The following is a 25,163-nucleotide window of genomic DNA, read 5'->3' on the forward strand; positions in this document are numbered from 1 at the left end:
CTGCCTTCCCAGACTCACTCTTTTTATCTTTGTGTACATCTTGTTGAATGCCGCCGGTTGTAACACCTGTAAGTTCAGCTTAATACCATATTTTCTATGCGTCAAATTGTGAATGTTTGGTGTGTTGCCTTGACATTCCCTCTCCAACAAGCATTTTGTCTTTCAGTCACCCATGTTTTTGTTCTCCGAGAGCCTCCTGTATTGTTTCTTCAAGGACTTTTTGAAACACAAACCTGTTATTTTATTTAACGGCTTTTCTGCATAACCCACATCTTAGGCTACTGATGTTTTCTGTAGATCGTCTAATGACAAAACATCAATCTCTGTTTCCAAGATCCTGACAGTCCCTTGTGATGAACATCAGTCATCATTTATCTCACAGAGGGATGTCTGTATCCCAATCTCCAGGAGACGAGGGGCTTCTTCTCAGAAGTGTTATTCATTACTGGGCTGCATCAACCCAGATACATAATTCATAGCAGACCAGACCAAGTGGAAACTGGAAACGTACAACTCTACATTAATCTCAGTTCAAGACAACAGAAGGGTTACATAATTCAAACATCCCCTTTTTCTTGTTTACTTTTTAACATTATATAATCTTCAGCAGGTGGAACCCTAGTTTTTTTTTTCTTTTTGTAAAGTTCAAGGGGAACCACCATCCACTACACACACACACACACACACACGCAGGCACCACTACTCTCAACACACAAAACTGAGAGGGTTTATTTGGACAGGGGCGTGTGGAGGTCCTTGAAGCTCTGGTTGCCATGTTTACTTTCCTTAGAAAATGTGGAGCGCTGGTGAACCTCTAAACAAGACACAAGTATGAGATGTGGAGGAGGAAAACTGGGGGAGAATGGATGAGCAGACCATCTGGTGTACAAGGCTGATTTCAAAAACAAACCAGTGTGGGTCATAATTTAACAGGAAATGCAGAACAATTTGCAGTTTGCAGAGTACAATTTGTGATAGTGGGTCAGATTAGTGAAATGTAAGAACATTTTATTGGTTTGTAACCTCATGAATGGCAAACAGGTGCCAAAGCCAATCCTATATATCCTACACTTATTACTCTTACAATGTATCTACCCGACCAGTCACCTGCATGTGTGATGCTTAACAGCTCAAAACACTTGTTTAGGCCTGAATATAACTTTAAACTGAAAGATTCAAAGAGTGCAAAAGAAAAATTGGCAGCATAACTCCCATATGTTTTGGACACTGCATTCATTTAACCATTAGATGACCTGTGGTCTGTTTTACAAAAGCAATCTGACTGCTTCTCAATCACATATGATGGTGGCATCACACCGGAGAAGTAGTTCTGGCTCCAAAATATAAGATATAAGATTGATAAATCACATGTGTGGTTGTGAGCCATACAAGATGAAAATGTGCAGTAGGACATAATCTCATGTGAATTACTGCTTGCGTTTAGCAAATCTGGTGATCCAGGCGTTAGGGATGTTCAGGTGTTATCGTTGCATTTGTTTTAATATTGAGCTGTGGTGGTTGCTGCTTGTGTCAGTATCAGGGCTAATGGTTGTCTTCTCTCCACTAGAACAGTTCAACATTGTTTGTGAAGCCAAAATACAGCTGTAACAAGGGCCTGTTGATTTCATTTGCCTCCACATGTGGTTTAAATCTGTTGTCCCAAGAGAGCCCTCAATTTTGTGTCACTCATCCCCACTCTGACTTATTTTGATCCTTGGTGCTTTAAATTACAAAAAGAAAAAAAACAAAAGTAGCAAGAGCCCGATTCTGTGGATAGTTGCTCTTGTTCTGTGCCTGTACTGCTATGACCATTAAAATTACTGGCTTGTGTTGAAAAAAATAGGTCTTACACAGTTTCAACAAACCACTTTAAGTCTTAAAATGGCCCATGAGCAGCAGGCTAACATACATACATAGTCACTCTTTAAGAATGGCAGGACACACTTCTGAGTATAGGTGGTCTATCGGTGGGTGTTCAAACGTGTAATTTTCTCTTTGGGCTATGGGCCTGTAAAAAAAGAAAGAGCTCCTCTAGTTGCCTTCTGACATTAACAAGGAAAATACTGAGCTTGATTGTAAGTTTGAGAGCGAAGCCACATTTCGGTGGACGGCTGAGCTATAGTGAAGAGGGAATAAATAGTAAGGAATACTAAAGGCCAGAAAAACCTTACATAGCAAATTTTTCAATGATGGGTCTGCTTCCCATTAAAACAAACAGCCACGGCCCTAAAGAGAGCACTGTGGGCACAGAGGCAGCCAGTTCGACCACAGGAGGGGGAGATGAGACACACTACAAATACTACACATAGTATATGTTGACATACAGGAACAAGAGACCAATTAACAGCGTGTGGTACACCAAGACTCTATGGATTGTTTTGGTTTATTGTGCACATTGTTCTGTAGGCCAGTCCACGATCCAGAGACTGCAGATGTTTTCAGTATTTACTGTATTATAAGAAAGCCCAGTAGTCTTCTGACTACACCTCATTAGCAAACTGCTTTTTGCACAATCCTTTATTTGAACAATAAACAAAATATAATGCTGGAGGCTTAAAATTAAAAGACAGAATAGATTTTGTTTTTAGGTCATTATCCTAACAATTCCCAGCAGACAATAGTGTTAGGAGCACATACTGAAAAGAGAGACATTGTTGAAGCATTTCACCAGCACATTTCCTGACCAGCCATGAGAGACTGAGATAAAACTGTACAACAGAAAGCTCAAGGTGTCCATCTCAAAGTCCCAACTTCCACATTCTTAAAAGAAAAGAAAAAAAGGAAAAGAAAATATGCAAATCAACACTGTCACAATTCGTGCTGAAATGACTACAAAGCCAGCAGCACAGCTGAACTATCATTAACGTTGTTAAGATGTATTGACTGTCTAAACAGCATGCTGTTTCCTGTGTGAAATGAGATGCGGGTTGTGACGAGACATGGCAACAAGACGTCGGGTGGAGAAGGCAAAATAAAGTTTGAATTGAAGGAAAGGCAGGAGGGCCCATGTTTTCCTTTGGTTTATCTGGGAGAGGCTTCCGACTTTGAAACCCACAAGAAGAGTCAATATGCATCACATTGATATATCACACAGAAGCATAAAATTATTTATATCTCATGTAATTTTGAAAATTATTATTTTATCATTTTAAATCCAAAGACAGAACCAAGTCAGTCTTTGTGAACATGTAAATAAGTAAGTAAGGGACATTTTAAATGAAATTAATTAAATCCATGTGCTGCTCTGAAAATACATAAGTGTTTGTACACTGCACTCTTTGATCTGAAGCACTAAAGTGGGGGACAACCGCCTTCTCGCCGGTGTTCGTTGCTTTTAACGGATGGACAAGTGTACGTGGGAAAGTGAAGTGTGTTTGAGACGAAGAGAAGAGGATTTTTTGTTGGGATACAAATCCAAGTGTAAAATCCTAAGTCATGTAGAAATACTTGAGCTGATTTCTTTTTGTGTTGATACTGAGGTTGTGGCACTGGTGGTTGGAATGAAATGGGTCTTGAGTAAAAACAAAAAACAAAAACACAAAAAAACAAAAACAAAAAAATAATAATTATGAAACGAGAAAATGACAAAATGGAAATAAATATCAAGCAAAGAACTAGATCAATTTTATTCATTGTTGTGCTTTAGCCTGTGTAGTTTCTTTTCAAACACCAATTCAAATGCAAGCATATTTTTCTGAAGGGGAGCGAGAGCAAGGGGACATCCAATAAATGATCAATGACAAAAAAAGGAAAAAAAAAAAAAGAAGAAAAAAAAAAAACTAACATCTTTTAGTAACTCAAACAAAAATCATCACAATCAATGAATGATCCAAAAATCAATATCATCAACAAAAGCAAACACTATCTCCTTTTGTGCGCATGTCTGGGGTGTTTATGCAGAGCGTAGCACAGGTGTAGTCCCACTTCCCCTCAACACACCTATTCCCCTCGACTGGGAGGAAACACTGAGCCACAAAAGAGTAAAATACAGAGGTGTCAGGTACATTCCCCTAACTCGTCAGACATTAGACTTGCTGTTGCCACCAGATTAGGGTTAGACTCGTACACTGAGTGGAAAAACGTCACACACTGAACCTAAGGCAGCCCCCGCTTTCTGCTGAGTTGGGGGGTTAAGAGGGGTGGTGTGGCTCAGAACTACACTGATAAGCCACCTATACACAGGTGGAACCTTTAGACAAGAAAAGACACAAAGAAAAAAAAAAAACCAATGGATAGAGAAGGAAATGTACAAAGTAAACAAGGGCAGGTTTTGCAGTGGAATCTGTCTTGATTGGTTGCCATCTCTCCAGTGCAAGAACTGAGTCTAAAAACTAGCGCAGTCTTTTAGGACCCAAACAAGTTTTCAGTCAGCTAAATTTTATATTTTTAGTATTTTTTCCTTTTTTTTTTAACATTTTAATCTAAATATTTGCAAAATATGCATTTGCCTGTCATATCATAATCAATCAGTTTATACTTTGTGCACAGAAGCTTATTTGTTATTAAATTCTAAAGCGCATTAATATTTTTTTTTTAGATAGTCTCTCTAAATCTAAACCCAGATATCATAACAAAGATCTCTCAAACAAGGAAGCTTTTCAGTTCCCATTCCATGTACCACCTTTTCTTTTAGTTTTCCTGTTTTTTGATGGCTCAAGTACCGAGATTTAAAAGCATCGTAAAAGTGAGGAGATGGAGGAGGAGGAGGAGGAGGAGACTTGGTGGTGGTAGCGAAGAAGACAATCTGGCCTTGGGAGGAGAGACTTGTGATAATGCTGGTGCTGGGCCTTTTCAATGCACGAGGGCAAATTCAAATAGGCTTTTAAACTGTGGCTAATTCTTTAGGCCAACAGTTCTCCTTTACTAAAAAGGCAAACACTGATATTTCTGGGTCGTTTCCTTAAAAAAGGTCATTCAAACAAGAGAAATTACCCCCCGCAGTCCTCTTGCAGCCTGTGGTAGATAGTTCTTCCTGTGTGAGTGAGTCCACCGTTTGCTATGTGAGCCGAGCTGTGGGCTCAGTCAGGTGAGTCTCAGGTCCTAACCAGTAACCTCAGCCCAACCTCTGTCTATTCAACAGTCCTTTCCTTGCTGCTTTAAAAGTAAAAACAAAAAAGGAAAAGGAAAAAAAACAAAAAAAAAAAACAGCAGTGGTGCACAGAGAAAAGAGCAGTCACAGGGAAAATCTTTGTGAATGCAGCTTGTTACTCTTCTTCCGAAAAGAAAAAAGAGACAAGGAAAAAGGGTGTTGGAAAAGCTGGTTCTCAGGAAAGCAGGGACAGGAGGGAAGAAGAGGAAAATCTTGCAGAGAACAAGTTGGGCAGTGTTCCTGTTCATTAGTTTGCTGTGTGTTTTGTGTGGTGTGTAGATGTACTGTACTGTCAACGAGTGCATTTTGAGCATGTTGTGTGCTGTGTGTGTTTGTCAATATATTCAGGTATTCTTGCATGTGGTGTGGGGGTGTGTGTATGTGTGTGTGTGTGTGTGTGTGTGTGTGTCTACAGCAGGTCGACGCGGCGGTAGTACAGCAGGTAGGCGGTGCGCTCCGCAGTCTGCTTCACCACCTGGTACTGGTTGATGACCTTCACTGCCTGGTCGTCAATGCGCAGCCAGCCGTTAAGACCGATGTGGAAGACATCCGTGGTGTAGTGACCGCCTGTCGCGCTGTTCCCGTGGTGATAGACAACTGTAATGTTGAGAGACAGAAAGAAAGGCATTAGGGAGTTTGTCCTATGATCCGATTGACCCACTATGCTGCAAGTAAACTAAAATAACTGATCCTCCAACCGACAAACCGTATTGTTTTAATGATTCTACCAACAAAACAAAAATAATCTGTTCCTAAGATGAATGAATGAGTGAATGCAGCATCTGTAACAATGTGCCTGAAGTAAATACACAACAAAACCAAACCACACCTGCAAAGAGCCTGTAAGTTCTTTGGCCTTTCACAACTTTGCTCCGTACTCCAGAGGACAATAGATCTGAAATGAAATGACAATTAGGGAAAATTCACTGATTAGACCAAGAAATTCAAAACCACTGCTTAGATCATAATGAATTACTACACAATGAAACAGATGCACGTTATATAATGTAATGCTAAGAAACTGAATCTTGTTCACATATTAAAGTTACTTGGGCTCTCATGACTGGGTGGTGTCAACTTGTGCATCCGTGCAAACACATGCACATGTTGAAGAGTTAGGGGGGGGACAAAGGAACTTGACAGGTCCACTCAATACTGTGATACAGTTGCAGAGCCTCTGGCCAATGCAGGTAAATTGAATCCATAGAGATCCACAGATAAAGAGTGTGGGTCAATACCTTTGCTGATTTCCAGGTCAACAGGGTAATCGATGTTCTTGGTCAGTTTTTGGCAGCCCCCAGTCTTCTCAAAAACAAATCTCTTGAGATGGAGCACCAGCACAGGGGGCAGCTCTTCAAGAGTCACCCTCCGACTGATTTCAATCTGAAAGTGAGGACAAAAAGACGAGAAGTCAGAGGACGTACCGTGACAGTAAATGAAAATGTGGTGTTTTTCCTCCCTGGATAAACTTTCAAGAACCCATAAAAGTTTATTTGTAAGTGTAGGGCCTGGGGTTACACCCAATAAATTTCTTCTAAACAACACAGGGACGAGAACAAGACAAGTACAGAACAAAAGGTAATATTGTGTTGAAAATAGATGAGCTTGCTCAATCCTTTAGAAGTAGTTATTAACCAATCACTATATTTTGGGGCTTTTCAAAGTACAAAAGACAAGTGTCAGACCAAATTTATCCGTCTCTAAAAATGATAAAGACTCAAATGATAGGTTTATGTCACCAAAAACACACTTCAAAGTGTGTGCCCATTATACAGCTGTAGAGCAGATGTTTCCTGCACCACTTGTTCCACTTAATGTTCACTCTCTGTACCATTTTCAAGTGCTTTCCTCAGTTGTGCACTCAACAAAGACAACAACAACAGTCTTTGTAATCCAGAAAAAACTGTGTGATTTATATTAGATTGCTAGTTTGAAATGTGATGTGTGTGACATTTAAAGCCTGTTAAGTGCTCCTCTTGCATACCTCCTGCTTAGTTTTAGAAGTGTAGCCCTGGACCGACTCCCGTGCCACCAAGGTTTCTAGAGCCTCCTGGACAGTGCGGATCTTCTCTGACTGGATGTCCAGCTGCAGGGTGAAGAAAGGCTGCAGAGTGGCCGACTCTTTAGAGTTCTGTTGGTACACCACCGACCTGGCATAGAAACAAAACACCCAGTTAGAAATGCAATTACATTCAAGGCACTTAAGACTATTTCACAAAGGACATTCATTAATGAAACACACAATTTAAATTTCCATTTGAAGAGAGATTAATGTTTCTTCTCCTGCTCCTGCATCTTGTGACAAGAGCACAAGAAGCTGTCGGAGTAGGAGTGAGAACTTGCTTTACCACGCCTAGGAAGGGAGACTGTCATTGAAACACACAGCTCCCATGGTAACGTGGACACCATTACTTTGCATTACTTACTTTGCTGCAGTTATTTGTGTACAGTGTTTTAAGATAATTCAGTCTGTAGCCCCGATACTGAAATCATGCAATGATTTAACAATTTTTATTTTTCATTCCATGCTCATCCTGACTGCAACATTTGATCCGTCACATAATGAAAGGACTAACAGCTAATATGTCAGCTGGTCGTCACTAGAAGGAGTTAACAAAAGGCAAAAAAAAAAAAAAATCATTTTCAAATTGTTGCAGTGATTCCACAACACAAACCAGTTACTTTGACCGGTGCCTGAAGAAGTCCATGGGTCAAAGCCAAGCTCAGTGGGCGTACATATTACCCTCTGTAAACATTCACTCCTGTATTCCATTTCTCTCTGGTTGCAACCGTTTCTGAGAAAATAATCCTTTAAGACACTGTGCAACCAGTGTGGATCTGGATTGTGCCAGACCAGAACCCTCATAGAACATATTATTTAGGCAAGCTACACCCGCACAGGTTCTTAACTTTCCAATTTGTCTGAAAGCTAAGACCTTTGTTTGTGGATGGGTGCCCCATGTCTTGCTGTCGAGACTCCTGACCACAATCAAACCACAGCGGCTGTTATTCTGAAGGACTCTGGTGTTTGGTGAATAGAAGCTGAATAGAAGATAGTTGGTGGCAGACCGATTTGTGATGACCATGAAGAGAGGTTGAAAACTTTATGACTAACCGAGGACGCACACATAAAGTCAAAACAATTCCTACCCCGGCGTTGGCGTATTAAAAGGGAACTGAAGCCATAACCGCCAATGGCTCAAAAAAGAAAAAACAACAACTGTGTGACGTAATCTCTGATGAATTACGGTAAGTACAACACTCCATATAATCAGCAATCGTTACAATTCCTCCCCACCGACGGGTTGAGAAGATCAACCGTCCGTCAACCCACCTGATGTGGCCACCAAAGATGTCAGTGATGGGTGTGCGGATGAAGTCGGCTTGGCGAGTGATGGAGGTCTTATTTCGGGGGCCAACTTGCTCCCACTCGTCATCGCTGCCTTCCCCCTCCTTATCAGCAACATCTTCCTCCACACCCGGCTGGGACTCGGGCCCGTTGGGCGTGGGAGCTTCTGTCAAGTGAAGAAAGATAAAAACACTTTAAAAAAAAAAAAAAAAAGGTCAAATAACCAAAGTGGCTTTATCCTCTCCTGAATATCTTCATGAGTGTAAAGACAACAGCATTTCTACTGATCAAGGGGTTACACTGGACGATGATTCAAGTTTCTTTATAAACTGGAATCTATGCTTTACATTAGTAAGAATAATCTGAAGCATTGTCATAAACTTCTGACCCTCTGAAATATTGGGTTTGTCTAGTCACACCAGTCCAGTTGCACAGGTTGTCCATTTTCATCACTTCAGTAAAACCAATATACTAGTGTTTGGATTATCAAACTGGTTGCCGATTGCTAAATTATTTTGAAAAGAAGTCGCACAAAAACTTTAAACTCCACATTTACTTTGGTTTGATGATGCAAAAAGTAACATAATTCATCTTCAGCTTATACTCAGAACGGAAATGATACAAGAAAGATCAAATCAGTGAAGCAATACCTGCACTGACCTTATCTTATGTTCTGACACAGATTTAATTTGGAAGTAGTAAAAAAAAAAAAAAAATGCTTACTCTCTTCCTGAGGCAAGATTAGTTTTTTCAATGCCAGCATCTCTTCGTGCAATCCATTGAGAGTGAAGCCAAGATACTCCTCTGCATCCTCTTGTCGGCCCTGTGAGTAAAAGCACAAGGACGTAAACACCAATTAAAACACTCCATAAAAAAAAAAAAGTCTGTCAAATTAAAAAACAGTGCATTTAGACATGAATGTGCGTATGCAGTCATTCACTGAAGTAAACACAGACGGGGAATTCATTAATTAAAACTGTATCAGAATTGACTCAGCATGTCTACCGCATGAGTTGCTTTTATTCAGGTGAGTTGTCAAAAAAATAAAAGCACACAGATGAACACTCCCTTCAAGCACTGTCTGTTCCAGGAGTGTGATCATTTAAAAAAAAAAAAAGCATGTCTTGCAGCACTGGTCTATTTTCAATGTGATGCATGAGCTCCGGAGGCAGCACAGCTTACCTTCTCAGAGAGACTTGACTTGATGAGAGTGAGGAGTCTATAAATGTAAGTCGGCTCGAAGGGTACGCCAGGCCGAATGTCTTTCATGACCTTATCACCAACAGCTGTGGAGGCAAATTTCACAACATCAGTGGCGCCGACAGGGAAATGGTGTCAAAATCTCTTGTCGCATTGTCAACACGCTGTCACATTGTACCTTGCTGTTTGGCTTTTGATGGCACAGGCATGTTGTTGAACTCATTCACCAGCCTTACACTGCCAGAGAGAGAAACCATGGTTACGTTTCCATCAAAAAACACATTTTAGCAAACGTAAAATCGGCATGCAGAAACGGTACTTACAAGTTGTCTATCATGGGTGTGGAGGTACATGGTCTCTGTGTTTCATTATGCAGAGGAATGGACTTCATCAGGTGATACATGGGAGGGCATGCAATCAGGGCCTGTAGGGTCTGAGTGCTGAGAGTCAGGGATGAAAAACCATGTGGAAAAAGCAATGACAGGCTGCTTTAATCTCTCTAAATACATACAAACACATGAATAAGTCCCAATTTGATTAGAATCTCTTGTTCTTGAATGTAATTCTCTCATGATTTTAGTATGTTTTGTTTTATCCAACCTAAAAAACACCTGTTTCCATTAGTTGCTATTAAAGATTATTTTCTCAATTGTTTTTGTCTGTACAATGTCAGAAAATAGGGCCAGTGGTGATTTCCTGTAGCCTGGTGCTGTCTAATTTCCTGTGATATAAAACAAGAGGAGCAAAAGAGAAAAGCGTCGACTCTTCACACTTCACACTTCCAACAGCTTACCACAGAATTTTTTACACACACGTCAGAGAGGTTAAATAAAGCAGGTGTAAATATGCGAGTGAAAGGATACAGCGTTGATATAGCACCAGTTTCCCTTGTTGATCAGTCCTCTCGGCTGCAAAGACACTGGTTTATGTATCAACTTCACATTCTCAATAAGTTCTGGGGATTCAAAACAGACACAATGTTCATAAACACACAGCCCTCTACTACTTCAACAAACAAACAATCAAAAGCCACATCAGTACAATCTTGTGTGGATAACATCAGACGTTAAAAGTTACAATACAGATACACACACAAACATAAATTTCCATTTGAAAAGAGATAAATGTTTCTTCTCCTGCTCCTGCGTCTTGTGACAAGAGCACAAGAAGCTGTCGGAGTAGGAGCGAGAACTTGCTTTACCACGCCTAGGAAGGGAGACTGTCATTCAAACACACAGCTCCCATGGTAACGTGGACACTGACACAACTGAGTTATAAATTAAAATAAACCAAAAACATCTGTGTAGCTGTGACTGCAAGAACAATGACATTTATACATTGGCAATATCAATGGATCATCAATGAGTACAGTCTTGTTCTTCTACACGTAGACTGCACTAAAATTTGCCTGAATAATTCAACTACTGCTTCACAGAAAGGTGAGGATTGGTCAGAACAAGCTAATGCAGATTCTGTGGTCACACAGTTGAACAGGAAAGAGCAAAACAAATTAACATTGAACCTGAGAAGTGACAGTGGGTCATACTGACAGACAACAATTTATCCTGTAGGACAAAGACATACATGAGACTTAATGCTGTGTTGTGCCAACTATTACAAACCACTTTACCGTGTCATTTTACATGCACAGGGAACACAGACACACGGATGTAGGAAATCTGCTCGTTCTCTAGATCTACAGTTTTACAAACCTGTGACTGGGTGGCTCATTTAAACCTTGATGCAATGCTAAGACCTGAGGCACATTCAGGTTTTTAAAATTTTAAGAAAATAAATTGGCCAGTTATGTATAAAACTATACTAACAGTGTATTAAACTGTATTAACAGCAAAGGTGCGACAACGTCTCCATCACTTTGCCATTAACAGTATATAGCCTCACTAAGCTGCTGTAGTGCCGTACTCCCACAGAAAACAAAAAACACAATACAGTTCTCTAAAAAAGGTCGATGTGACCCACTTGTACTTCTGAGTAAATGTAAATACCCAATGATTCAGACACTGGAGCTGATGGTCGTCATGTTCTGCAGATAAAATACGGCTGCAAGATTTTTTGGGTTTATAAATATGCATAAGTAAAATTGTCATCTCAAAAGTGAACACACTGTTGCAGAACAAAGAAAACTTTGAATTATTAAATTGACACCCTAAGTAAAGAAACTATGAGCTCAAAGTCTGCACATTTGACTAAACAGGACTGTGTTCAAAGCAGAAGTCAAATCACAGTGTTTGGGTGGAGAGAAACAAGTGAGGTCTGTGGTAACTTACCAAACCCTTGTGAGAGAACATCAGTATAACAACCCCAACATGTACATACATCCTGCACAGTCTATCTAAACAAACAAATCTCAACAAGTGCAAACTGCTTTTTAAGAGACACAATGGATCAGACACAGTTCAAAGTGACTTGGCATAACTAAATACTTTGCATCTTCCCTTTGTTTGCAGGTTCTTAAATAAATCAAACCCTGAAGTGATCCCGATCCAGATTCCAGACTAAACTGTGCAACACTGACTCCTCTGAAGCCAAACCACAATAGTCTGGCCTCAGTTTATTTTCTTCCCTGACCCGATCAATGAAATGTTTCAGGGTAAACCTACTCACATCTTTTGGTTGAAATATTGTGGGTTCACTTGTTGAATTCATCTTTAAATAACAACTGTAACAGTTTGTGTTGTGCTTGTGTGTAGTTTAACATCTGACTGGTTAAATTCTTCCAAAATTGCAATTATGAAAAATATGTGAACTTGACTGATAGATTGGTTTGCTGCACAAAGAAGGATGTGACGACAAGATAATAACAGAATCCTGACAAAATGAGAACAAGAGGCCGTTCGCTTCAAGGCGTCTGGGGAGAACAATCTCGTCTCACTAGAGAGTCCCGAGTGTTGCAAGGTATTCCCTGCCTACTAATGTCTTGGGTAATGAGATAAAGGGGGTTACACAAATGAGACTGATGACTTACTATGTGGCACCTATTCTGGATGTAGTACCACCATCTAGTGTTCATTTCTTGAATTTTCCTGCACATGAAAGCAACATTTGTGTGACCTATCATAGTAGCGAGGTGCTACTGAGCTGCTCTGAGTTAATATACGCTTTAAAAAAAATATGAAGATTATGAGCAGCAGATTAAGAAGGTAGGTCACTTTTCACTTTTCTCAAACACCAAAATATTAAAAACTGTTCACCCATGAAGGAGTACAAGAAGCAGAAACAGTACAATTGTCTCAACATTGCCACCAAGTGGATGGGGATGTAAATTCAGCAATAGTGCACATTTTTCTCTTGCAGCAAAACATTTAAAGCTGAAACAACAAAAAGGAGGTACGGTGGGTTATTTCTAAGCTTCTTCATATTATACCTGCAAGTTTAGGGGCCATTGGATCCTCTGATACATGGACAGGGCCGTCTCTGACCTCCCCAACTTTCTCAGGCTGCTCTGGTGTAGCGGGTGAGGGAGAAACAACCTCCACCACATTCTTTACCTCCACAAAGGCCTGAGGGCCCCCAGGCAGAGGCTTTGAATTGTGGAAGAGGCTAGCCCAGGACTTGGGGAGGTTGGCAGTGGGTGCAGCTGGAGTCGCCGACGATTGGCCCTGCTCCGCCACTGCCGCCGCCGCCGCCGCCGGCTGGGCAGCAGTGTCTGGGGAGGCCTGCGGAGTGTGCTCCCCGCTCTCACAGTCTTCTTTGTGTCCGTCTGCACTAATGGGAGTTTCACGTTCTGCTACCCCGTTGGCCACCCCGCTGTCCGCTACCTCCTGTCCCTCCAGTTCAGTAGTCGTAATGGAAGTGGCGACGGAGGGGGTGGCCGCAGCAGCTGAAGCAGGGAGAGGCGATTTGGAGCGGGGGCTGTGGGGGGTGGTATCTGAAAGTTCGGGGCTCTGTGGAGCCAAATGGTCTGGCTGCTGATCTGCAGTCCTCGGTCCCTCTGTCATCCCTCTGCTTTGAGAGGAGGATGAAGAGGAGGAAGTTGCATTATTGCCGTCTGATAAAGAGGCAGCTCCACTTGTTAAGTCCAAAGAAGAGTCATCAGGGCTATCACAAGTCCTCTGATTGGCAGTGGATGAGGGGGCAAACTTGGCCGCGGCCACGGCAGCCGTCGACGTTGCCGTGGAGACAGGCCCAGGGGTGGAAAGTTCAGCCCCTGACAATACCTTACCGTCCACATCCTCGGCGCCGTGGTGCGGGCCACCCAGCGCATGTCCGTTCACCAGTGCCGTCACGGGCGACCCGTCCGCCGCGCCGCTGCTGTTGTTGCCGCCGCCCGCCGACGGGTCCAGGTAGCTGTAGTACCCGGGCGGCCGCTTTTTCTTTTTCTTCCTCTCTCCTCGCTGTCCCAGGCTGCCGGGGAGTCCGTCCATGTCCTGGCAGGCCTGGTTGTCCAGGGCCGAGGCCTCCGAGTCGGGGCCGTCCAGCGAGTTGAAGTCGGATCCGTCGGGGACGTCGGATCCGTCGGGGACGTCGGCCGCCGGAGGAGCCGTCTGCTGGGCCTTGGAGGCCGACTGGCAGCCGAGGATGAACTCTGGAGCCTGGGGGTTGAGGGTGCTCGACACCTTGTACAAAGGATCGTTCGGCCCGACAGGCTTTGAATCCATCACCTCGTCAACGCCAAACTCAATGCGCTGATAGTCTTCTGCTGCAGATGACATTTAAACAAATTAGAAACAAAATTTTGCTTTGAAAACAATCTAAATCCTAATCATGAAGAACAGACACTGTGGCACTTTTAGTCCCTGCTGGGGAGTTTTGTATGAAATCTTAATTTGTGAACAAATAAGCTTTCACTCAACAGGAGTCGTGGGAGCACGCTGACAGGATCACATGTACCAATAAAAAGAAATAAATTCTGCTGGACCTATTTTTAGCTTCAACATCTACTGTTGTGTTTATGCTTGACTGAACCACATTCTTTCTGTGCTTATGTGAAGCCCAGAAGTGGGGTGATTCAACATTTCCAATTGGGCAGGGCGCACAATGTAGGTTAGAAATGCGATGACTCGCTCATCTGATCATGTTCTTCTTTTCCTCTTAAGTTGGGGGCAGTCATCGAATGACCAGATTTGGAAAGCCACGATAAATGTATATGTTGTATACTACTAATTAAACAAACAAAACAAAAACAATCAGATAAGCAGTCGCTTTGTACAGACTGGACTAAACTGGAACAAAAGAAAAAGCACTCAAATTTGACATTTATCTGTGGCGAAGTTTGTGTCTCACTGCTTTTTCTGTTTTTTTTTTTTTCCCGGAAAGTGTGCCTATTTTTAAAATAATGTCAAAATTTGGATCTTCATGTGACCTATCAATGGAAAAGTAAGTTAAGTAAAGTCTGTAAGAATCACTTGATAAAAAGGTAGCTTAACACAGATTTACCTATTTACCAATATAGTGTACAAACAAAACAAAACAAAACAAAAGCACACTAGAAAGCATAAACAGGCCTACCTTATGTATTCCTATATGGTGCTACCCACCTTCAAATAGTAACAGTTTTGTCAAATATTCCTCTTTAGGAATATAAAGGTGTATTTTTTTTAAATTTCTGATATGAGATCTAGTGTCAAATGTCATCCATTAGAATTATAAAACATAATCAACCATACGCCAAAGGCAGTTTATATACTCTACAATAAGTGTGACTTGTCTGAATATTTCCATAATGGATTGTACAGTGATGCACATCAATATGCATCCCGGGTACTTTTTCCCAAATTTAATTTTATTTCCCAAGTGTCACAAACTGCTCTTCAGCAATTCCAGACAAGAAGGCACAAAAACAAATGTCTGTCATCATTACAAAATAAATTATCACTTCATTATTTAGTTAAGATGTGTTGCATGGCATCTTGAAGAGCAAATTACTATGCAGTGAGAGGTGCAAAGTGAAAAGGTAAACAAACAGGAAACATTAGTAGGTGCAAATCAGAGAAATCATTCAAGTTTTTCCATGATGACACAGTTGACTGGTCACCCAGGCTGTAAACCCTGATGGTCTGCAGGGGTTAAGACAGTATGAAAACAGCAGTTACTTCCTCTACTGGGATTAGAAGATCCTCTGTTAGTGTTACTGAAATCACACTTCATGACTGTAAAATGCATTTAGCAATAAAACCGTAAATATGCAAGGGTAAATGTGTAGGGGGTAAATATGTACACACACGTTAGCAACCACATAATACCATCACTATGCCCCTGGTAAATAAGTTGTGATTGTTAAATCTTGTAAAAAAAAAAAAATTAAATCCGATTCGAATTCAACTTGGGAGCCCTGCAGTGGTGAAAATGCAAGAGAAGATAAGATACTTAGCAGTATCTTGAGCATGCAAAGCTCTACAGATTTTACCAACAGGCAAGAGAAAGAATACAGGCGCAAGGTTTAGAAAGCCACCAGTTTTTGAAACCTGGATTTTGAGTTTTACAGCAAACGCACAACAGCTAGTCAAGCCACAGGGTGTCAGACTCCTCAACTCACCGCAAACCTGCAGTCCCATAGATTCCATAATATAAGGTACAGCAGGAGTGCAGTAACTTCCTGAATAATCAATACAAATCAAGGTAAGGCAAATGTCAATGTGCAAATGAGAACCATTTCAAAGAAAGGTGGCTGTTATAACATTTTTCAATTGGTGGCCGAAAATTTAAGAAATAATGTTTTCTTAAAATAATAAAGTGTTGAATATCAACAATATTAACAGAACTGTTTGTATGAATATTTGCAAAAAAAGATATGATATGATAAGCATCTCCCGTCTGGGCAGGTCAACTCAGCCTGGGCTTCACGCTTACATTAGAAAGACCTGCTCTGTATATCTACAAAGATATCAACTCAGACCATTAAAGGTCGGCTCCTGAGAGGGTATTTTGATGCTTATGAATGAATAGTTGAAAAAAAAAATCATCTAACAATCTAGAGTAAAGGAAATGTACATACCAGAAGACTGACTGACGCATGGGACTTTGTCATTGAACGGAGGAAGCTGAGGAGACAAAACAACATTAGAAAGAATGAAACACTGAAAACAGCACAATTTTTGTTCAGACAACTAAACATCAATGTGTAAAAAAGAGGAGATGGTAAAACAGTGATAAAGCATTGGCAGGGGGAGAAGATATGACTGTTGGCCAAGAAGAGTTTACAGAAACTTCCAAAAGATGGTCAACCATCATGGTTTTTCATGTAGTTATGATTTATTTAGGTAAAAACATTTACTGCTGCTTCTTTATAATCAATCCTCTTACCTCGACATAACATCGTGGAGTCACAAAAAACTGATTGATCTCATCAGGGCTGAATTCCCCGAAGATGTACTGTGGGAAGAAATCAATACAGCCATTAGTTGAGGAAAGAAGAAAACCCACATATTCTTTCCTGTTAAGATGCAAATTCAATATTTGGAGACTGATCCTGAATTACCTGGCACATCCCTAAAGTCCTAAAGCATGGGATCACGCATCAATACCACAAATCAAGGCAAAAGCCAAGTAGATAACCAAGGACAGGACCTTTATCCCCGTAACCCAAAAAAAGGTGCCGTCATTGGACGTCTAGGTGCAAGGGCTCTTACTTCAGTCAGTCATTACATGGCCAAGACAATAGTGCTAACATGTGCAAAGGTAAAGCACCACATAAAGTGATGAGTCATGCCGTGTTACACATAAACCATGAATACAAACAGCTCAGATCTGGTTCCAGGACGAGTGGCTGTGAGTGAGGAAGGTTTTACAGCTTTTAAACAGAGGTTAAAACACAGAAAACCAAACACCTTCATCCTTAAACACACAGAAGCAGGTGTATGTTATGGCTGCCACTGAATACTCACTGAGAGGAGTCTCAGTTAACAAAGTCTTAGCAGAGATAGAGTGGGAGTGGGGGGGGGGGCACCAACAACACTCAGTCACAGACAGACAATGTTTACACAGCTGGTCCCTGTGGTTGTTAGATTATACTGTAACCAAGTGTCTTGGCTCCAACTAACTGGACATATTTAGTGATGAACTGAACAAAGCCAGCGGGGCTGCCTTGTTGCAGCTCTTGGGGGGCACATTATACTCAAATGTCAAAGCAGCCCTCGTAAACACAGGACGGTCTTTTACAATAAATACATGTCAGGATGTGTGACTTATTTTAAGGGTGTCAAGGACAACTGTGAGAAGGAAACATACAATCTCTGAAGGCAAACATTTGCCTTGTCAACCTCAAACATGAATCATCTTGTGAAACAAGTCAGCGGCTTTAGTGTTGGCCACTTAGCACGGCCGATCTAAATCATCACTGTGTTTGTCAATGTCATCAATGAGTGACTCACTTGTGTTTGCATTTCTAAAATTCATATTTTAAAGACTCATTATTTGGGGTTTTGGAGTTCTGTTTAGTATCACAGTATCAACAATGTTAACAATACAATTTTACCTCAGCTCTGGACTATTAACCGTTAGGTCAATAATTAAATGATGAGTCATTTAAGATAACGACACTAGCGATTTATTGCTGGCACATTGCTGTAATCCTCAGAGATAAATTTATTGCTTCCAATTGCACAATAAACCACAGCCTCAAAATGACCTGAAAATCAACTTGAAGGCTCTCGGTCATGCACTTATTACCAATTGTTGTTGTTTTCCTGAATGATTAACTGTAACCCTGTTATCCAGTTACTCAAGAGTCACAAACTATGAAAATGTCACTCAGGTGTAAAGATCATAAATACATTCATAAGGATGAGTAAAGACAAGTGACCAAGATGAACCTGAAACAACAAATTAATTAGCATGAGGTGGATTATTCCCCCACCATCGCTATGGACTGAGGAGGTAAGTGCCTCATATCCATTAGGTTAATCAAAAACTTCTTCCAAGAGAAGTCAATTTGCTCTCACAGTTGTTTGTGTGGATAAATGTAATTACCAACAAACCGATTAAGAGGTATTGGTGTAATAATTAATAGCAGGGTAGGGAGGAAGAATTGCACAGATGTTCTCACATAAGTTAATTAAATTACTAGGTAGCATAATGCAATATTGTTCTAAACCAGTGTCCCATTATTCCATGGATTTATTTATTATTTATTTGGTGCATAGTTTTTTACCGCTAAAAAAATTAAATCAATGATATCATGCTTTTTATGTTTTCATATCATATCGGCTTTAGTTGTGCTGCAGCCCTGACCGATGACCCTTAGAGCTCCAGGGGAAACACCCCACTGCGCAACCTAAGTGTCCACATGAGCATTGAAAACACAAAGCCACTGAGAAAAGGTGACATGAACTCACTAGCCACGCCGTTAATCCTCTCAGCGCAATAAACAGTGGGACGTGAAAGGGGTGGCATAGAGAAAAGAAAGTGCAGCTCAAGCATATGTAACTCTTTGCAAACGAGGCCCCACACGAGGGCCCACATTGCTGAAATGGCACTACAAGCGACAAACAGCCAGCCATAATCCAATGGCCTCAGGATGGCTAATACAATCACAACAGAAAGAATGTCCCTTTGCTTCTTTCTGCAGGCGTGCCACACGTACCGCACTAAGCTTCCCTTGCTGTTCGTTTGGACTGAGGATTACAACAAATTAGCCATCTGTATGATTTCAACACAGTTTAGTGACGACACCACACACGCACGCATGCACACACACACAAAAATAATATAGGATGAGTTTGACATGACAGCATTAGTATATGATGTGTATGTTATTTAATGCTGCCTTCATTTACATAGACACAATGACACAATCTCTCACATGAGTATCAAGTGTAAATATGCAGAAAAGATTGATTCCGGTGTGTAAATGATCATTATCGATACTTCCTCTTTTGGAAAGGTTGATATGTGAGCTATTGAAAAATAGTCAAATGAAAATGTGCTACCAGCAGCTCGCTCCAAAACACAATGAAACCACTAAAACCAACTAGGGTCACAAAAAGGCCACATGTAGCAAAGTGTAAAACAGAGATCATTTAGTCCAGTTCAGCAATCTTTTCACCTGACAACACTGTTGTTGTTCACAACCAATGCACAATGCAATTACTCTTTTTTTTTTTTTATGCATAACTTGGAGTACTTCAAAAATACCCAAACTGACCAGACAACTCTGAAAGATGATTTGTTTTGTTCCCCATCGAATATTCACAAATTACAACTGTGTATGGATTTTTAAATCCCTCACATACCTGTTAAACCATCAAATAAATGAGTGCTACTCAGACAATCTGTCAACACTAACCCTAATAAGGGACACAAAGAGTACTAGTGTGCTTGTTCTCTTAAATTGGTATGCAATGTTATTAATGGACAACTTGGCTGAGCATAGAAATGCTGCTGCACCACTACATATAAGGTCGGAGTCAGACCAGTTTTCAATGAATCTCTGGCATGTCTGTGACTGCATATTACATATTAGTGTGGTGTAGTAAATAACAGTGACACAATAGTCACAAAGTATGAAACACTGACCAATATAAGTCCTAAAGAAAGGATTTTTTTTTTTTTTTTTTTTTTTAATTCTGCTTCAAATCATGTTATGAAACAAAATCAACTGGACAATTTCAACAATGTGGCACAATATTATTAATAAGATTATCAAAAGGCCACAAAACAACCAGTTTCAATGATTTCAACATTTGGATGCCTACTAGGCTTTGGGGTTTTAAAAGGATGCTATTGGCGTGACGGTTTCACTTCAACCCTCCTGATATTAATTATCAAGAGGACAATCAGTGCCCTTATGTACAAATTACACTGACTGGGCAAACCCCCTTTATGCGGTTCTCTGTAATCAAACCCTCTCTATTCCTCATTAATTACTACAAAGAATGAACTGCCACTGAATACCTAGCTCAAACTAATACAATCTAGCACATTATGATGGTTATAATGTTCACTTTTCAGAAATAATCATTTAAAATCCAATCAGAAAACTAAGCGATGAATTAACGAACGTGCTTAAATCCTATTTTTAGCCTCAATTTGGTGACTAACAGCAGCATGCTAACATTTAGCCTCTTAGCATGCTAACAGATGGAATGACAAAATTTTAACTTTCAGCCTGTTAGTGTGAGCCTGGTGACATGCTAATCTGAAAGGGCATTATGACTTGTACCCAAGTCTTGTTTCTAATGTGTGTTGGAAAAGTGGGGAATTGAAAATTGATCTACCAGATTTGTAAAAGGGAGCGTGACGAGTGGAGTGAAATAATCCCAGTGAATTTGTGACTTCGTTTCTGCTGCATTTACATTCAGTGTGCACTTGAAATGACTATGCAGAAAATTTCAGGCAATTTGGATGATAGACTGATTTGTTTGTGCTTACACTGTAGTTTTTCCCAGGAGGAGTGGTGAGGATTACTATCCCACTCACAGATTTATGCTTTGGCGGAACACTGGGTTTAACTAAAAATAGACAATGAAAAATAAAAGAGGATGTTGCAATGACAGGTTAAGTTGCAAAAGTGCTCAAGAGCCATGCCAGTCTATCAGATGACTTATTACAAGGAAGACAGCTTTGTGTTGCGGTTTATTTTGAAACTGCATTTTGAATCTCTAGACTGTAGATCTATGTCGGGCAAGCATCAGAGTGCATTCTCACAGGAGGAAGCTCCACGTTTACATTGCTTTACTAGTTTGACGAGTTGAAATAGGTAGATTTACAGCTGCCATTTTCAGATTATTACACGTCACCTTAATGCAAATCAGATAAACTTTATTTGCCCCACCAGGGGAAATTTGTCTTGGGCAAGGGAGTTATGACAGCTGCCGTGTAATGCAGATGTGACTTTGTGTTTTTAAGACATCGAATGGAGGCGCATATAATCTATGAGATGTTGTAGAAACACAGGCAGCAAATGTAATTTATAGCAAACGCCTGAAGTAAATTGATGAGTCTTAATCTTGTGACGGACATTTCTGCATGGATGTTGGATTTTTCATGAATTGGTGAAGAGACTAAACACAGACGGAGCCCTACCTTACACCAGGCGCAAAGTGCAACGCAACTGTCTTCACTAGTTTCAGACCATCACAGCTGTCATTTTTCCCTCCACTGCCCATGCTGTTTAGATTAAAATACAGAAGCGCCCATGGGTGTGTTGGTCTTAAAATGAGGTGTGGTCAGCTGCTTTGCTATCTTGAGGCGATGGAAAGTGATTGCGTGATTGACAAACTGATTCCTGGTCCTAAGACCATGTTGTAGCATTTCACTGTCATTTTGGGAGCACAACTCACATATGCTCTGTTATGCACAAGCAGAATGTGCTGAAAACGCACTTCAGATGTTTAGATAAGTCAGTTAGCATATTGCAATATAGCGCCGCTCATAAGTTCAAAGCCCTCTGGCATATTGTAGGTTGCACAACGTTGCCATGTGTCATGGATGCGTCTTAGACACAAATGAAGCAGTGAAAGGCTCTTGCTTCCTTACTAGGAATAAATAGATGTCTAAAGTTGTGATTTGAATCGTTGCTTTTTTTGTACAGCGGTGCGCGGCACATTGATTCGCTCAGCCGTTTGTTGCTCCTGAGGGCACACAGCATGCTGCGTGTGTGTCTGGACTGGGCCCACTGGTCAGTTACAATATGTAATCAACTTGCCACAAATGTGCCATTATAATAGAAATCCACCTAAGTGGAACCCCATCTGGATTTCATAGGGAATTGGAGATGGAAAGGTGATTGATTTAATTAATAGTTACACCCAGAACATACCCAAGAGACCCTCTTCAACAACGCACATAGCATTGTGATATGGACACATTTTAACTGCACTAAACGCATAATTTCAATTCATGTTCCTGCAATCTTGTAATTATTTTAATGCACTGTCATCACACACACTGGCTCAGATTTACCAATCATACAAAAAAGGTTGAAATGCTGCTTTTAAATGGCACATTAGCAAGATTTAACACGATAAACTAAAATGAGTAAGATGCCAAGCTATTCATGTGTAGGTGGACCTACACAGGAGTATTGATAAGAATTTCCAGAATGACCTGTTTTGCTAAGTTGATGCCATCCAGGTGTTTTGTTCTGCCTCTGATAATTTGGCTACCCCACCTGTTTAACAAGTTTACTTTCCTTGGGATATGGTTACTTTCAGTTGAGCTACTGTGCTGTGGCTTTTTTTTTTTTACTCCACTCTCTTAGCAATTTCTCACAGAATAAATCAATAAGACAGCAACACTTGAATTAGTCTGCACAGGGGATTTTACACAGAGGGTGAGCCATCGGGAGTTTTTGTTGCACAGGACAAACAGTTGCCAACCAAACCAAACGAAATAGTTGATAGGGATCCAAATCTGGTTGCCCGAGAAAACTGGACAACTGTCAACGATGTTGAACTCTTGTCAGAACTTAAATTTGGCTGTGTACGAACCTTTCTGAGTCATGCTATTCATTCACAAATGCCAACAATTGTCCAACAGCAAATGCTCCATCATGATAGGATTATCAATATCACTTGGACCGTGTGTTATCATTCATTTGTGGAGGTAAATATAGCCAACAGAGCTTTTCCATTTCAGCTTTCACTTTGCCAATAGAAACACTCACGTTTATAGCCAGGAAGTGTGAAAGCATGCAGAATTAAGTCTTTTGTGAGGTTTTCTCTTTCTATGGTCCGACTCCTTAACCGTTTCTTGAACTGTTGAACCCGATAACACATGTGTCTCTAATAGTGAGCCTAATTTTATTCCACCAGGTATTTATTTATGTATTTTTTAACTCACAAATTCAACTTAAACTCAGTCATCCACGAGAAACTTCAGAGGCTGGCATGTCTCTGCATGCACACCTACCTAGACTTCAAAATGGGCCTTCCCACATGACAGCTACCTTCCTCTGGAGATAACACCAAACGTGCTAAATCACCCGCGGTCTATGTCAGGCGGACACCGGCGGCGTGACCGCACACCTGCCCCCGGACAACCGTGCAGGCTCAAATCGTGTTTCAAATTGTTTCCATATCAAATAAATCTCCCTCTATGAACGAAGGCCCCACACACACACTGTCGCATTTCCATTTAGCTAACCAGCTAGCGGACTGACTGACTGCAAAGTAGGATACCCCACACACCACCTGAGCAAAAGCCGTTAGCTTGCTAGCAGCTAAACGAGCAGCAGCGGATTGATACGGTGCTAAGAAACGGTGAAAAACCATCACATGCAAAACATTCAACAAAACCGTCGCTGTGCTCCCCAAAAAGCCCACAAATAAACCCCCATCAGGAGGTATTTCCAGCTATGAAAATATGCGCTGAGGGAGAAAAAAAAGGGGCCTGTCGCTGAACAGAGCAGGTGGGCCATGCCATGCATACACGCAGCAGTTTTCAGTGTCACTTTACTGTGGGAAATACCACATGACACTTGTGGGATTTGACACCAAAGCGTCGCAGACCTGAGATCGAGGACGCTTTCGTGTCGTTTCGCTACACGCTGCTGTCATGCCCCCAAAAACTGTAGCGCAAAGTGCCGCTGGTTCATTTGAATGGACAGACCTAGGGCCTGTTAGCTACCATGCTGGTGGTGTATCAATGAGGCTTAGGGGGGAAGAGGGGGGTGGGGGCATTAGCAAGCACTTTTCAGTACTTACTTTCAATGACACGACAAGCCAGATGTTTCAAATAACAACACGCACCTGTTTAGATTGCTACTACAGTGTGGCACTACTTCGGGTGTGGGTGTTGTGTGCGTGCGGGGCGGCCGTGGGTGTGTATATTTAATGTTAACACGGCGCGTGGAGCAGCAGTTGTTTGCAGGCTAACGTTAGCCAGTTAGCTTAGCTACCTGGTTGCTGTGAGAAGCCATGCTCCCCGATCGTTTCTCTCTCTTCTCCGCTGGACAAGATGAAAACTCTCCCGGGAAAGGTGTTGTAGGTGTTGTAATGACAGTTACAGACGGTGTCCTACTTCGACGCCATTGTCATTTTCCCAACTTTGTCCTCGCAGTCGTGTGTTTCGATCCATGTAATGCATCAGCACTTCATGCTGCTCGCCTTGCCGTCACCGCCATTTCTGTCTAGCATCTTCCTCCTCGCTTGCTTGCTGCTAGCCGAGCCACAGCGCGGTCGGTCGGTTGTAGCGGCAGCGTGAGCTCAAGGAATAACCACAAACACTTCCGGTGGTGGTTCGCTCTTGGTCTTTCACAATAAAAGTCTTCATTCAAACGCAATCCACTCTTGATGTTTTACTGTGGTGGGGTCAAAAATGTTAGAGAAGTATTCAAGATTCGGTATTTGATTAGTCATATTCCCCAAAAATGTTTTGATTTGATTTGATTTGTTTATTTCAGAAATCAGAAATGTTTTTATTGCCAAGAGCAGTAACCTTACGTGGTGTCAGGTGCAGACACAAAAGGTACAAAACAAAGCAAACGGGTATGATGGAATAAAAAAGGATAAAATAGAATTATTTTTTTTTCCCTGTCCTGTCTTGTATTTTTAACTGGACCCAGAGTCTGTACTAATAAATTATCTATCTATCTATGTATTTTTAGTCCCTATGGACCTCTGATTG

At 41.2% G+C, this 25,163-nt stretch overlaps 1 protein-coding gene across 4 annotated transcripts; it reads right to left on the reverse strand.

Moving 5' to 3' along the window:
• Positions 1–2,551: 2,551 nt before the first annotated feature.
• Positions 2,552–24,706, reverse strand: usp10 (ubiquitin specific peptidase 10). Of its 4 annotated transcripts, none has more exons than XM_084001647.1 (15): positions 24,436–24,706; positions 16,902–16,970; positions 16,594–16,639; positions 16,135–16,194; positions 13,024–14,295; positions 10,502–10,593; positions 9,962–10,071; positions 9,817–9,875; positions 9,621–9,724; positions 9,162–9,261; positions 8,424–8,601; positions 7,074–7,239; positions 6,328–6,472; positions 5,919–5,984; positions 2,552–5,686 (listed from the first exon to the last, which is right to left on the reverse strand). In XM_084001647.1, the coding sequence occupies exons 1-15, from the start codon at positions 24,454–24,456 to the stop codon at positions 5,499–5,501; spliced, it is 2,676 nt and encodes an 891-aa protein (XP_083857773.1). In that variant the 5' UTR covers positions 24,457–24,706; the 3' UTR covers positions 2,552–5,498. The 4 variants fall into 4 exon arrangements, with proteins under 4 accessions (XP_083857773.1, XP_083857771.1, XP_083857772.1 ...); XM_084001645.1 differs by having other exon boundaries at positions 8,424–8,604; XM_084001646.1 differs by having other exon boundaries at positions 13,024–14,298.
• Between the last annotated feature and the right edge of the window lie 457 nt (positions 24,707–25,163).

Source organism: Trachurus trachurus (genome assembly GCF_905171665.1).
Source record: "Trachurus trachurus genome assembly, chromosome: 3".
NCBI classification, from domain to species: domain Eukaryota; kingdom Metazoa; phylum Chordata; class Actinopteri; order Carangiformes; family Carangidae; genus Trachurus; species Trachurus trachurus.